Genomic DNA, 15,000 nt, shown 5'->3' with positions numbered 1-15,000 from the left:
TTTTCTAAACTAATAAAATCACAAACAAAAGAGAAGAGTGCAAAGAAAAAATCCTTTCAGTCATATGCGCAGCTAAACAAAACTGTTTTTAGCTTAGATTTGAACATTGTCAGAGTAGAAGCCTGTCTCACATCTTCAGGAAGACTGTTCCAGATTTTAGCTGCATAAAACTGAAACGCAGATTCCCCATGTTTTGTCCTGACTCTGGGCACCAGCAGGAGGCCGGTCCCTGAGGTCCTCAGAGTCCGAGATGGTTCATATGGCACTAACATATCCAAGATGTACTTTGGTGCTAGGCCATGGAGAGACTTGTACACAAGCAGAGCTGCTTTAAAGTATATTCTCTGAGCCACAGGGAGCCAGTGCAGAGACCTGAGAACAGGACTAATGTGATCATACTTCCTGGTTCTAGTCAGGACCCGAGCAGCAGTGTTCTTGATGTACTGCAGCTGTTTTACAGCTCGTTTGGAGAGGCCAGTGAGCAGGCCGTTACAGTAGTCTAATCTACTGGAGACAAACGCATGGATAAGTCTCTCTAAATCTGGTTTTGACACTATATTTTTGATTTTGGCAATGTTTTTTAGATGGTAAAAAGCTGCTGATGTTATTGATTTGACGTGGCTATTAAAGTTCAAGTCTGAGTCCATTATTACCCCCAGATTTCTAATTTGGTTTGTAGGTTTTAGAGCGAGACTCTGGAGGTGACCGCTAACACTTTCTCTTTGTTTCTGTGGGCCAAAGACGATTATTTCAGTCTTGTCTGAGTTCAGCTGGAGAAAGTTGTTTTGCATCCACACACTGATCTGTTGGATGCAGTGACAGAGTGAATCTACTGGTCCATATTCACCTGCCGATAGTGAAACATAGATCTGAGTGTCGTCTGCATAATTGTGATAGGACACATTTTCACTGCGTGTCAACTGACCTAACGGCAGCATGTAGAGGTTGAACAGAAGGGGACCCAGGACTGACCCTTGGGGCACTCCACAGGTCAGGGTCATGTCGTCTGAGACACAGCTACCAATTTCAACAAAGTACTTCCTGTCTTCCAGATAGGACCTTAACCAGTTTAGGGCAGTGCCAGTGATGCCTACCCAGTCCTCTAGTCTCTGTAAGAGGATCCCATGATCGACAGTGTCAAAAGCAGCACTCAGATCTAACAGAATTAAGACTGAGGCTTTGCCCGTGTCAGTGTTCAGGCGGATTTCATTTGTCACCTTGACAAGAGCAGTCTCAGTGCTGTGATGAGGTCTAAAACCTGACTGAAAAACATCAAATGAGTTGTTTATTAAGAGGAAATCTGTGAGCTGTTGGTAAACAACCTTTTCAAGGACTTTGCCCCAAAATGGCAGATTAGAGATGGGCCGGTAATGACTCAGTACTGCGGCATCAAGACTGCTCTTCTTTAGGAGAGGCTTTATGACCGCAGTTTTCAAAGACATTGGGAATGTTCCAGATTGAAACGACATGTTAACTATGTGAGTGAATGGTGCTAACAAACTGTTCAGCACAGACTTTAGAAATTTGGTGGGTAACACATCAAGGCAGCATGTAGATGAACTCAGACTGGTGATGATCTCATGGACAGTTTTGTCAGTTACTGGTGCAAAGTGAGTTAGCTCTAAGTGTCTTGGTGGTTTTAGGGTAATTTTTTGCATTGTGGGATTTATAGCATTTTTAATGCCCTGAACTTTGTCATTAAAGAATAATGCAAACTCATTACACTTGGATGTGGAAATGAGTTCTAACGGCAGCTGAGCTGGAGGGTTTGTTAATCTGTTTACTGTGGCAAACAGGACACGCGAGTTGTTACTGCAGCTTCCAATTATTTCAGAAAAATATCTTTCCCTAGTTCTACATAAGATTAGGTTGTACATGTTCAGCTTTTCTTTGTAAATCTCTTTTTGAACCTGGATCTTTGACTTGCGCCATTTCCGTTCGGCCCTGCAGCACTCCCTTTTCTGTGCCCTGACCGAATCATCATTTCTCCACGGCGCCTTCTGCTTATTTTTAACCATTTTAGCCTTTATAGGGGCGATGGTGTCCAGAACATTCAAAACACTAGATGTAACAGAGTTCAACAAATCATTTACATTAGAACATGAGACATTTTCAAAGTTTATCATTTCCATAAACAGTGCACCTGTGCCATCACTTATGTGTCTCCTCTGAACAACTGCAGGACCAACCGGAGGTTTGGGAGAAACAGACAGGTCAAAGAAGACACAGAAATGATCAGACAGAGCAACATCGATCACATTAACATTTGAAATATTTACCCCTTTTGTAATTATGAGATCTAGAGTGTGTCCTTTGCTGTGGGTGGGGCCTCTCACATGCTGAGTAAGACTGAAGGTTTCAAGGACAGCATCAAGCTCTTTAGCGTTTCTGTCACAAATATTATCAACATGCACATTGAAATCACCTGTAATGACCAAACCATCAAAGTCTGTGCATACGACTGAAAGCATCTCAGTAAAATCATCAACAAAACTTTGGCAGTGCTGGGGAGGCTTGTATAAAACAATGAAGAGAATGGATGGAGACCGTTTTAGCTCCATTTTAAAGGATACATACTCAAATGATGAAAACACCCCCAAAAGACAACCTGCGGGTAATTATTTCATCTCTAAAGACAGCACAGACTCCAGCCCCTTTTTTGTTTTCTCGTGTTTCAGATTCAAACTTAAAGTTGGGTGGAGCAGATTCTATCAGAACTACATTTCCTGTGTTTTTGTCAAGCCATGTTTCAGTTAAAAACATAAAATCAAGATTATAAGAAGAAATAAAATTATTAATTAAGAGAGATTTGTTACATAAGGATCTGACATTTAGCACAGCAAGTTTCAGACTAGTTTCAGTGAGACTGGGCTTTATCTTTTCACAGGGAATATGAATCACATTTCTCAGATTGGGCCTGACTCGCATTTTGTTTTTCCATCTCTGTGATGATGTGACTACAGAAATAGCACTAGGGGGGGCTCTTTTTACATAGGGCCCCGGGTTTGTTTGATTTTTAATGTGACAATAAGTCCCGGCAACGCTGAGACCCAGTGCATCCTAGCTATGGGAGATACCAGGTGAAAGGCGAGGTTGGATGGGTGGTGGGGCTTTTGTAGCCAAGGAGAGTTTGGGACCAGGTGAGAGGCGAGGGGGGATGGGTGGTGGGGCTTTTGTTGGTGTAGTCGGTACTGACATAGCCCTTGCTATATTGGGCGTGAGTGGAGCCATCTTAATGCCTGATTTGATCAGACTTTCAAAATGGCTGGGAAGGCCCATGGGTGAGAGTGGAGATGAGAAGGAGAATGATGAATCTTTAGTGGGAGTAGATGTTGCAGGGGGAACCCAGGGCTGGTGTGAAGGCAGGGGCGATGACAGGGATGTTGTTGGGCTTGTCACAGATGGGTCCAAGGCCTTTGAAGATTGTTCCTTTGCTGGAGGCGGTGGAGGTGAATGTGGAGCAGCTGGAGCTGAATCCTTTGCTGGTGGTGGTGGAGCAGCTGCTGATGAATCCTTTGGTGGAGGCTGAGGTTGTGGTGCTTTTGATGTTGAAACATTGGCTCGGTCTCTGGCTGATGGAGCAGGAATTCTTCTCTCATTCCTCTCTTCTCTAACTATCTGCTCAGGACCCTGTCCAGGCCCAGTCCAATGCCTCAGAGCGTGGAGCATAACATCATACATTTCTTTCGTATAGCGCTGTTTGCAAAAGCCAAATTGATAGGTTGCTGTAAGAAAATGGAAGATAAAGTGCTTTCTATTGTGGTTTCATCCTCCAGGCAAAGTGTTTTGATAAAATGACAGAGCGAGCGTAAGTAATGGACCGTGAGCGAGACGGAGACTTCTGAAACGGATGAGAGTCGATAAACATGAGAATGGATTTACCGGAGGCTCAGAAAACAGAACCATTTCATGCAGTTTGTGGATGACAATTGATTCATGGTGTATTATTTACGATTTGTTTTTGAGGATTTGTCAGAGTTTGGACCTGGTTTGAGCCCGGTATAGTCCTTGTGTAGACTTTGTTGTGTCCTGATTAAGTCATGGTTTAGTCCAGATTTGAGCTCAGTTTAGTCTTGACGTAGACTTGGTTTGGTCCAATTCTAGTCGTAGTTTGGTCCTGGTTTGAGACAGTCCTGGACCAACACAAGTCGACCTCAAGACTTAACGGGGCTCAAACCAAGACAGAACCAGGACTCCAAAAAACTGAGCTCAAACCAGGACCAGACAAGGATAAGTGTGAACTGAGCTCAAACCAGGACCAGACAAGGATAAGTGTGAACTGAGCTCAAACCAGGACTAGAACAAGACCAGGTCCTGGTTTAATCTTTGTTTGAGTCCAGACTTTTGAGGATTTGTCACGGTTTGGACCTCCTCATGTAGACTTGTCCTGATTAAGTCATGGTCTGGCTCAGTTTGGTCTTGAGGTAGACTTGGTTTGGTCCTATTTTATCATTGTCCTGTCTTTTCTAGGTTTAGTTCACACGTGTCCTGGTTTGGTCCTGGTTTGAGCAAAGTTTAGTCTTTAGATAGACTTGATTTGGTCCCGTTCTAGTCCTGGTTTAGCCATGGTCTAGTTCAGTCCAGGTTTAGTTCACACTTGTGCTGGTTTGGTCCTAGGTTTGGTTATGGTTTGACCCCAGTTTGACCCCGATTTGACCCCGGTCACCCATGATGTAGCCCTGGTTTAGTTCCTGTTCTAGCCCTGATTTTCAATTTTACATTCTCCACATCCAAATTGGGACAAAACCTGGACTAGATCAGGACTAAAGGATTAGAAAAGGACCAAATTAAGTCCACATCAGGGCTTAAATGGGCTCAGTTTAGAACATAATAACATCCAGTGTGAGAGCATTCTTAGTCCGGGTCTAGTGCAGGTTCAGTTGAGTTTAAGTCCGGGTCTAGTGCAGGTTCAGTTGAGTTTTAAGTCCGGGTCTAGTGCAGGTTCAGTTGAGTTTAAGTCCGGGTCTAGTGCAGGTTCAGTTGAGTTTAAGTCCGGGTCTAGTGCAGGTTCAGTTGAGTTTAAGTCCGGGTCTAGTGCAGGTTCAGTTGAGTTTTAAGTCCGGGTCTAGTGCAGGTTCAGTTGAGTTTAAGTCCGGGTCTAGTGCAGGTTCAGTTGAGTTTTAAGCCCGGGTCTAGTGCAGGTTCAGTTGAGTTTTAAGTCCGGGTCTAGTGCAGGTTCAGTTGAGTTTTAAGTCCGGGTCTAGTGCAGGTTCAGTTGAGTTTAAGTCCGGGTCTAGTGCAGGTTCAGTTGAGTTTAAGTCCGGGTCTAGTGCAGGTTCAGTTGAGTTTTAAGTCCGGGTTTAGTCTCAGTTTGTGGCTTGTGAGTGTAATGTTTCTAAACCGCCGTGATGGTTTTCCTGCCGACCTGCGTGGCGCATATGACGGGTTTTCCAGCCGAGTTGCAGCGTCCAATCATCATCTTCTGGGCGATGAAGACCTTCTCCGCCGGAATCTCAATCCCCAGGTCGCCCCTAGCAACCATCACTCCATCGCTGGCCGCCAAGATTTCCTCAAAACTGACACAGACCAAAGGGATCAGGGGGAAATACACGACTGCTGTGGATTTAACACGTCTACAGGAGTAAAATGCCTAGAAACCTAATTATCATAATAATATTGATTAAAAACGGATTATAACTACACTTCAAAACAATAAATACAGAAAACTTCACCTTTTCTGACTAGTTTTCATTTCTTAAGTGTAATCATTCATGAGGGCTAATAATCTTGTTCATAAATAAACAATAATTAATCTTTTTTGTTTTGTTTAAAGAAGTAAAAAAATAAAATGATGACTACACTTTCAAACAATAAACTCAATAGTGAATGATGACTACTTTTAATTTTACCTGGCTTTTATTTGACTTTTTTCAATGTATTTCAGACCGGTTATGATATTTATTTTCTTATTTAAAGTATTTTATAGATGTATTTATCCACCATTGATGTAAACTACTAAAAGTACTAGTACTAGTATAAGTTAACATTATAAGTCTTATCAAGTTTCAAGTGAGAAAACAAATATATTGGACATGTAAATACATCTATACAAGTTAAAAATAAAGCTACAAGCAGAGTTAGTTTTGACAAGAAAAAAGTATTTATTTTTAAACTTCATCACCAAAAAATGTAATGCTAATTTAATCGACTAAATAATATAAGATTTATTGTCAGAAAATATATTCTTATTTTGAAGTGAGATACTGCAGGTGAATATGAACAAACTCTCACATTTAAAGATATCACTTTGAAACTTCTCTTGTAATTTACTCACATAAATGTTTACAAAATAAATAAAGAGTGTAGTGTAAAAATTGTTTAAAAAAAAAAAGTTTTAAAAAAGCCAAAATTGCACATATTTGGGACATTTAATCTGAAAAATGGTCAGAGTCGGGTTTAGATATCTTTGTTAATTTTACATATACATTTTAAAACATAGTAAAGTAAGTATTGCCTCTATGTCTCGCCTTCACTGTAATACATTGTAGTTTTACTTACATCACTGTGTCTTGAACGTAGAATTTGTTTTTGGTTTGGGGCTCTGGATTGAAAAGAACTCTGATCTAGTCTCTGTTCATTAATTTATGTTAGATTTTTATTATTTTATGAAAGTATTCGAACTAGCCAACGAAAATATATGTCATTCCAGTCAATATTATTTTAGTCATTGTAATTACTTTGGATAAACATGACAAAAACTCACTGCTACTCGGCCTCGAGCTGGTTACTTTAGATTTACAGTACAAATAAATATCCCACATTATGTTTCTTATGATTATGTTGACTATAACTGAGCTAAATGCTGGCTGTAGTTCCTCCTAAACTCTAGAAACGTCCCCGTGCTGTCTGTGCGCCGGAGCATAAATAATGGCCCTTCACTGCCAAATATTCGTGTAAAATGTAATATTTATGATCCCATTTGGAATCCAATTTGAATTAGACGACCGTTAAAAGAGTCAAATGATGCCTGAGGTTTGAGTGGCGGCTGTAAATCTGTGAGGTTCAGCGCTGAAGCAGATACATTTACTCGCTTACATTGTACTTGAGTAACTCCTAACAGACACCTTACTTTTACTTCTACTATAGGTATTTTCACACTGAAGTAAAACATTTAATCACTTTTCACCACTTTTCATTGGTAAGTGAAAGACATCATTTGAACAGTTGGCTCCTTCAGACATGATTTAGTTTCTCTATTTATTCATTTTTAGCTTAAATTTGCAGTACTTTTATTTGACTACAATTAAATAACTACTCATATCTACGCATATCTACTCTACCCAACTCTGTGTACTTGAGTATGTTCCCCAAATACTGTTGTTTTTACCCTGACTTGAGTAAAATGATTGTTCACGGCATCGGTTCCTGCACAATCAAAACGTCATAAAAAAGGCTAGAGAGACGTCGCCACGGTAACCCGAAGTAACCGGCGTTCAGTTCCAGTGCCATGTTGGGTTAGGATATTCTATTCCACAAACTAGGACTGCGTATCAGGTTAAATCTTTAATTTTTTTTGTATTTGCGCTTTACTACCACGAGCATACTTTAAATTTGAGCTGATCCGTGTGAAATGAAGAGAATAATAACGTTTGTCCGTGTGTCCCTGCGTCACACGGACACAGACCAAAAAACACCCTGACAGTTTTTTAGCGCTTTGTTATTTGTTTTCCATCCGAATCGAGCTCTATCTCCGCTCCAAGATGGCCGCCGTAACCGTGACGATGAAGTGACGGGTGTCGCTCCGCTGCCGTCGCCACGAGCAGAGTCTCGTTTAAAACTGTCAGTGGTGGAGTGGTCGAAAGCGGCAGCACGTGTGCAACGCAGCGCAGTGCAGGTCGTGAGATCGAGTCACAGCTCAGACAATTTACCAAATGTCCTCCGCTCTCGCACATCCATTACACACAACGTTGTCCTGTCTGATAAAACCTACAGGCCAAACGATCCCTATGGTGACGTCGGACTCACAGTGTTTAGTGAGTGCTTTGGATTTTTGTCTTTGTGAATTTTTAACTCGCATTTTTAAAAATATAGAGCGTTTTTCCACTTTCGTCTTCCATTTCTTCATCATATTTTTTAACAAATATATTTTTGGATACACATGTACTCACGCCTCACTCCTTATCCTTGTATCCTTGGTACGATAAAACATGTTGCTAAAAGATCAAACGTTTGATCCTGGTTTAGCTTATCTATTTCTGTGAAGTAACTGAAAATACATGCTCAGAATACTACTCATGAGTACAACTGTATTCTAGTTGTATCTTTTTCTGTTTGTTGTCTTCAGAATACAGTTACTTTTCATTGTGGTATTTGATCATCATGAAATCTTCAAACTTGACTGAATTGAGGGATTGTATCATTTTTGCTTCTCTAATTTGTAATAAAGCTTCTCTTATCTTATAATTAAATGCAGAGCGACAGCAAAAACACAATCGTGTGTCATGTTTTCACACTATAATATAACGCCATGTGAAAGTATTCAGAATAACAGCGCTCTGGTCTTCTGCATTCTTCCCAACACTGTCTGTAATTATCCTGCCCATCCACACGAAACATAAATCGGACCATAATCTAACGTCTTGTTTTTGCACGTTTCCTCTCGTTACTCACTTCTGGACTCCTTGGCGACTCTCCACTTTGCTGATGACCTTGATGGCCTGTCCGTAGGGGCCGAGAGCCTTGCGCACGTCCCTCACGTCCTGCGCCGAGCGGATGAAGCTGGCGAACACCATGTCGATGCCCTGGGACACGCCGAAGCGCAGATCCGCCTCGTCGCGCTCGCTCACGGCGTTCAGCTCGATCAGGTCGCACCCGGGCAGGTTCACCCCTTTGCGGCTGCCCAGGAGGCCGCCCGATTCCACCTCCGCGTCCACCCAGTCCTCGCCTGGGACAGAGACAAAGGACTTTATTTGCACTCTTCTCTTCTATTTCTTCACCTGTTTTGTGATTTTTAATGCTGTTTTTTCCTGTTGTGTGAAGCACGTTGAACTGCCTTGTGGATGAATTGTGCTCTACAAATAAACTTTCATACTATAGTCTTTAAACCCAGATAATTTAGTTAAAATGTTGAGGTAAATGGTGGCCTAAATTAATCTTATAATCCTAGCAAAACAAAAAAAACAATGCAATTAGTACATGCAATATTTAATTTACAAACTTAATTTAATTCATACTTGAAATTTGAATTAGTCTAATTTGTTTTATTTTTATTAATTAGTTTGACAATTGGATTTCATGTACTTTTTGTACTATTTGTTACCGGGCTTTACATAAGGGAACCACTCACATTCAGGTGGTTTAAGTGTCTTGCCCAAGGACACAAGAAAAGCTGACAAAGATGTGCTTTCGATTTTAATTTGCAGTAATGTTTAAAGTGTTAGAGAACCCTTTACCATTATAGGCATTTATTAAACATACATTGAACATTATTTAATTCAATCGTTCTTTAAAGGGTGAAAAACACCAGTTTGGTCATTTTACCCGTTTCCAGCACTTTGAGCCCGATCAGCCCGTCGTCGATGTAGATGACCCCGCCCTTGTCCAGGACCTTGGGCAGACTGGGATAGTCCACCCAGATCCGCGCTCCGTCCGTGTTGTTCTCGTCGCTGTCGGCCGTGAGCACTCGCACACGACTGCCCTTTTTCAGCTCCACCTCCTCCTCCACTTTCTGACACACACAAGTTAAACTGTGAAACCACAAATATTAAATACACAAACTCTGCTGTACTTTAAATGACTTATGTATTACCAGTACTTCTTGAGTAGTGTCAGGTCTTTCACACGTAGCAGAAAATACAGCTATAACTAAATTGCTCCAAACTCATTCAAACATGTTCAAACATGACTGTAACACCCCGGCAGTAAGTGGGTGTTATTGAATAAAATTAATTTCTCGATATTTTTTTGTTTCTCTGATCATTTGAATTTTTATTTTTGCAATGGAGAAATGTAATAAAATGTGGTTGAGGTTCAAGCGTAACATAAAACCCATAAAAGTGTAGAAATTCCACTTTATTCAACCCTTTAAACCCACTGCAGCCTTTTGTTTATGTTACTGTACGTACATTATATACATCAGAGGGGTCCAAACCATGGCCTGGGGACCAAATGTGGCCCTTAAGTCAGTTTTGGTGGCCTTCAGATCTAACCCTAACTCTCCCTAGTCCTGAAATTGTAATTCAGAGCTATAAAGACTGTTCTCCGTGGCTCAGATTATGAGCAGAACAACTGTGGTGCGGTGGCCTCAAGAATGAACTGTAGCTCTGACCGCACGCCAAGCTTTAAAGTGGTGCCAGCGGAGGTGCTGCACCCTTCTTCGTTTTATAAACGGTTCGTTGCCACGTGAGCACATGGTCTCGAGAGTGCTTCAAACCCTGTGACCACAAGAGCATGGCTGTGCCCTCCGCAGGACGACCACTCCAGCTGCAGCCGGAGCGAGGCGTGAGGAGCACTGGGTCTGTCCAACTGTGTCAGATGCATCCATCACTGACAAGTCTATCCACCTCCAACTGAGGGCCCCCCCCCGGGGCCCCATTACAGAGGCTTCAATGTCCTGCCCCCGGGGGAAAGGCTGTGGCCATTTACCCACATACAGTCTGTGGTCTGTGGTCTGTGGTCTGTGGTCTGTGGTCTGGTGGTCTGTGGTCTGTGGTCTGTGGTCTGTGGTCTGTGGTCTGTGGTCTGTGGTCTGTGGTCTGGTGGTCTGTGGTCTGTGGTCTGTGGTCTGTGGTCTGGTGGTCTGTGGTCTGGTGGTCTGGTGGTCTGTGGTATGTGGTCTGGTGGTCTGTGGTCTGGTGGTCTGTGGTCTGGTGGTCTGTGGTCTGGTGGTCTGGTGGTCTGTGGTCTGGTGGTCTGTGGTCTGGTGGTCTGTGGTCTTGTGGTCTGTGGTCTGGTGGTCTGGTGGTCTGTGGTCTGTGGTCTGGTGGTCTGGTGGTCTGTGGTCTGGTGGTCTGTGGTCTGTGGTCTGGTGGTCTGTGGTCTGTGGTCTGGTGGTCTGTGGTTTGTGGTCTGTGGTCTGGTGTGGTCTGTGGTCTGGTGGTCTGTGGTCTGTGGTCTGGTGTGGTCTGTGGTCTGTGGTCTGGTGGTCTGTGGTCTGTGGTCTGGTGGTCTGTGGTCTGGTGGTCTGTGGTCTGTGGTCTGTGGTCTGTGGTCTGTGGTCTGTGGTCTGGTGGTCTGGTGGTCTGTGGTCTGTGGTCTGGTGGTCTGTGGTCTGTGGTCTGGTGGTCTGTGGTTTGTGGTCTGTGGTTTGTGGTCTGTGGTCTGGTGTGGTCTGTGGTCTGGTGGTCTGTGGTCTGTGGTCTGGTGTGGTCTGTGGTCTGGTGTGGTCTGTGGTCTGGTGGTCTGTGGTCTGTGGTCTGGTGTGGTCTGTGGTCTGTGGTCTGGTGTGGTCTGTGGTCTGTGGTCTGTGGTCTGTGGTCTGTGGTCTGGTGTGGTCTGTGGTCTGGTGGTCTGGTGTGGTCTGGTGGTCTGTGGTCTGGTGGTCTGTGGTCTGGTGTGGTCTGGTGGTCTGTGGTCTGGTGTGGTCTGTGGTCTGTGGTCTGGTGGTCTGTGGTCTGTGGTCTGTGGTCTGTGGTCTGTGGTCTGGTGGTCTGTGGTTTGTGGTCTGTGGTCTGGTGGTCTGTGGTCTGTGGTCTGGTGGTCTGTGGTCTGGTGGTCTGGTGGTCTGTGGTCTGTGGTCTGGTGGTCTGTGGTCTGTGGTCTGGTGGTCTGTGGTTTGTGGTTTGTGGTCTGTGGTCTGGTGTGGTCTGTGGACTGGTGGTCTGTGGTCTGTGGTCTGGTGGTCTGTGGTTTGTGGTCTGTGGTTTGTGGTCTGTGGTCTGGTGTGGTCTGTGGTCTGGTGGTCTGTGGTCTGGTGTGGTCTGTGGTCTGTGGTCTGTGGTCTGTGGTCTGTGGTCTGGTGTGGTCTGTGGTCTGGTGGTCTGGTGTGGTCTGGTGGTCTGTGGTCTGGTGGTCTGTGGTCTGGTGTGGTCTGTGGTCTGTGGTCTGGTGGTCTGTGGTTTGTGGTCTGTGGTTTGTGGTCTGTGGTTTGTGGTCTGTGGTCTGGTGTGGTCTGTGGACTGGTGGTCTGGTGTGGTCTGGTGGTCTGTGGTCTGGTGGTCTGTGGTCTGGTGTGGTCTGTGGTCTGTGGTCTGGTGGTCTGTGGTTTGTGGTCTGTGGTTTGTGGTCTGTGGTTTGTGGTCTGTGGTCTGGTGTGGTCTGTGGTCTGGTGGTCTGGTGAAAGTGTCTTGCCTGAAGACACACTGACAGTTTCCACGGTGACGTCTGATATTTCCAGTGGTCTCCCTAAAACACCGCCTTGCACAGCGTCTGGGACCGGAGGACAAGGCGGTGTGGTGCACTAGGTCCTGTGTAACTGCTCGTCTCCATGGAGATCTTTCTGCTTTAACTGGAATGTTCCACAGTGCACCTTTATCACAGTTCACTTATAAGAGCTTGTTTTCTGCACACCTGAGAAAACTGATGCGTTCAATGATTAGAACATGAAGCCTGTCTGTGTTTAAGCTTTTCCCTCTCCCCTGAGCCAATGGGGGCTCTTCCTCTGAGCCAATGGGGGCTCTTCCTCTGAGCCAATGGGGGCTCTTCCTCTGAGCCAATGGGGGCTCTTCCTCTGAGCCAATGGGGGCTCTTCCTCTGAGCCAATGGGGGCTCTTCCTCTGAGCCAATGGGGGCTCTTCCTCTGAGCCAATGGGGGCTCTTCCAGCTGACTGCACGTGACAGTTTGATTCCTTTTGGAAAGATGAAGCGCTCGCTGTTTACCCCTTTGACTAATCCAGTGCGCATCTCCGGGCCCTTGGTGTCCAGCGCGATGGCCACGGATCGATAATACAGCGGGTCAGAGGTCATCGTCTCCACGGCCTCCCGGATGTTTTTGATGGTTCCTCCATGATACTGAAGAGAGAAGAAGAAGAAGACAGAAGATCAATGCAAAGGCTAGAGACACATGTACAACTTGTGTCTATAAACCAGAAGTAAATCAGGACTAAACTATGACTTATGATTGAAACCAATGATAAACCAGAAGTAAATCAGGACTAAACTATGACTTAAGATCCAAACCAATGATAAAACTGCTCAAAACCAGGACTAAACCAGGGAAAATCAAAGCAAAAGGAAAGCTAAATGAGGACTAAGCCACATCTAATCCACGAATAAACTAGGATTTAACAAGATACAAACAAAGTCTAAAACAGGACCAGATCATAACAGCGTCTAAAGCAAGACCAGGAATAAAGTGTGACTTGACAAGATCTAAACCAGGGTAAAAACAAAAGAAACCAGGACTAATCAAAAAATAAACCAGGATTTAACAAGAAACAGGACTAGTCTACTTAACAAAGTCTAAACCTGGACTAAACCTGGACTAAACCTGGACTAAACCTGGACTAAACCTGGACTAAACCTGGACTAAACCAGGACTAAACCTGGACTAAACCAGGACTAAACCAGGACTGAACCTGGACTAAACCTGGACTAAACCTGGACTAAACCTGGACTAAACCTGGACTAAACCTGGACTAAACCAGGACTAAACCTGGACTAAACCTGGACTAAACCAGGACTAAACCTGGACTAAACCAGGACTAAACCAGGACTGAACCTGGACTAAACCTGGACTAAACCTGGACTAAACCTGGACTAAACCTGGACTAAACCAGGACTAAACCTGGACTAAACCAGGACTAAACCAGGACTGAACCTGGACTAAACCTGGACTAAACCTGGACTAAACCAGGACTAAACCTGGACTAAACCTGGACTAAACCTGGACTAAACCTGGACTAAACCTGGACTAAACCTGGACTAAACCTGGACTAAACCTGGACTAAACCAGGACTAAACCTGGACTAAACCTGGACTAAACCTGGACTAAACCTGGACTAAACCTGGACTAAACCTGGTATTCACTGAAATGTGGAGGTTTCTTTGTGGATGTGGCACAGAAGAAAGGAGAGGCAGAGACAGAAGATCGAAGCAGGAGCTGGAGACACATTGCACATTGCACCTATTTAAACCAGATGAAAACCAGGATTAAAGTAGGACTTCACAGGATTTAAACCAGTGCTAAAACAACCCACAGCCAGGACTAAACCAGGGAAAATGAGGGCAAAGCAAAAACTAACCGATACTAATTGAACAAAGTGTTTGGTTCCGTCGTGGTCCTGAATAAAGGAGGAGAGACAGAGGGAGAGAGAAGAAAGGAGAGTCAGAGAGACAGAAGATCAATGCAGGGGCTGGAGACACACCTATTTGTGCTCTCGAGTACTTCAACTAGACGTGAACCACGACTCAATCAGGACTATAGCTGGACTTTGCATGAAAATGGTTCAAAACCTGGTCTAAACAAGATCATTTCCCCGCGGGTCCAAAGAGAAGAAAGGCAGACGGACAGAAGATCAATGCAGGAACCTGTTCTTTCCAGAGAACATGTAGTGCTTTTACTGCTTTCTGAAAACATATACTTTTACTTCTGCTCGAGTTAAAGAAAAACAAAAAGCTTTACGTTTACAGCATTAAATGATTTGTGTGTCTTGCCTTTGAGAGTGTTTTCTATTTAACGTTTCGTCTGTTCATTACTAGAACTCTTAAATCGTAATTCAAGTTTTATGCACATGTTTGTGTCTCTACTTTTTACTTCTACTCCAGCAATATTATTTTAAAGTGACTGTGTTCTTACTCGAGTGCAACATTTTGGCCACACATACCAAGCACTGTTTGAACAACACCCCAGACTCAAAGGTGTTATATTTTGAATTACCGTATTTTCCGGACTAAAAGTCGCACTGGAGTATATGTCGCACCAGCCAAAAAAATGCAAAATAGAGAAGAAAAAAACACATATAAGTTGCTCTGGAGTATGAAATAAGGTTGCAAGTGTGAAAATAACAAGTAAATAGGTATAAATATAAGTAGAAGTAGAACTCCGGCCAAAACTGTGAAAAAATGTGCGACTTAAGAGTCCGGAAAATACGATAGATTTACAGTGTACAGTGCAACTAATCG

General features: G+C 43.8%; 1 protein-coding gene across 3 annotated transcripts in view; it reads right to left on the bottom strand.

Moving 5' to 3' along the window:
- Window positions 1-15,000, bottom strand: part of pklr (pyruvate kinase L/R) — a 59,074-nt gene that overhangs the window by 28,184 nt on the left and 15,890 nt on the right. For all 3 annotated transcript variants that reach the window (XM_072460706.1, XM_072460704.1, XM_072460705.1), the window contains exons 4-7: window positions 12,757-12,888; window positions 9,481-9,667; window positions 8,611-8,884; window positions 5,366-5,516 (exon numbers count right to left, since the gene is read on the bottom strand). In XM_072460706.1, coding sequence (XP_072316807.1) covers window positions 5,366-5,516; window positions 8,611-8,884; window positions 9,481-9,667; window positions 12,757-12,888 — 744 coding nt within the window. The remainder of the gene's footprint in view (window positions 1-5,365; window positions 5,517-8,610; window positions 8,885-9,480; window positions 9,668-12,756; window positions 12,889-15,000) is intronic.

The sequence above is a fragment of the Eucyclogobius newberryi genome, unplaced genomic scaffold (genome assembly GCF_026437365.1).
Source record: "Eucyclogobius newberryi isolate DKJ021-1_F unplaced genomic scaffold, fEucNew1.0.hap1 SCAF_3, whole genome shotgun sequence".
Lineage (NCBI taxonomy): Eukaryota > Metazoa > Chordata > Actinopteri > Gobiiformes > Gobiidae > Eucyclogobius > Eucyclogobius newberryi.
This window is presented reverse-complemented; position numbering and strand designations above follow the sequence as displayed.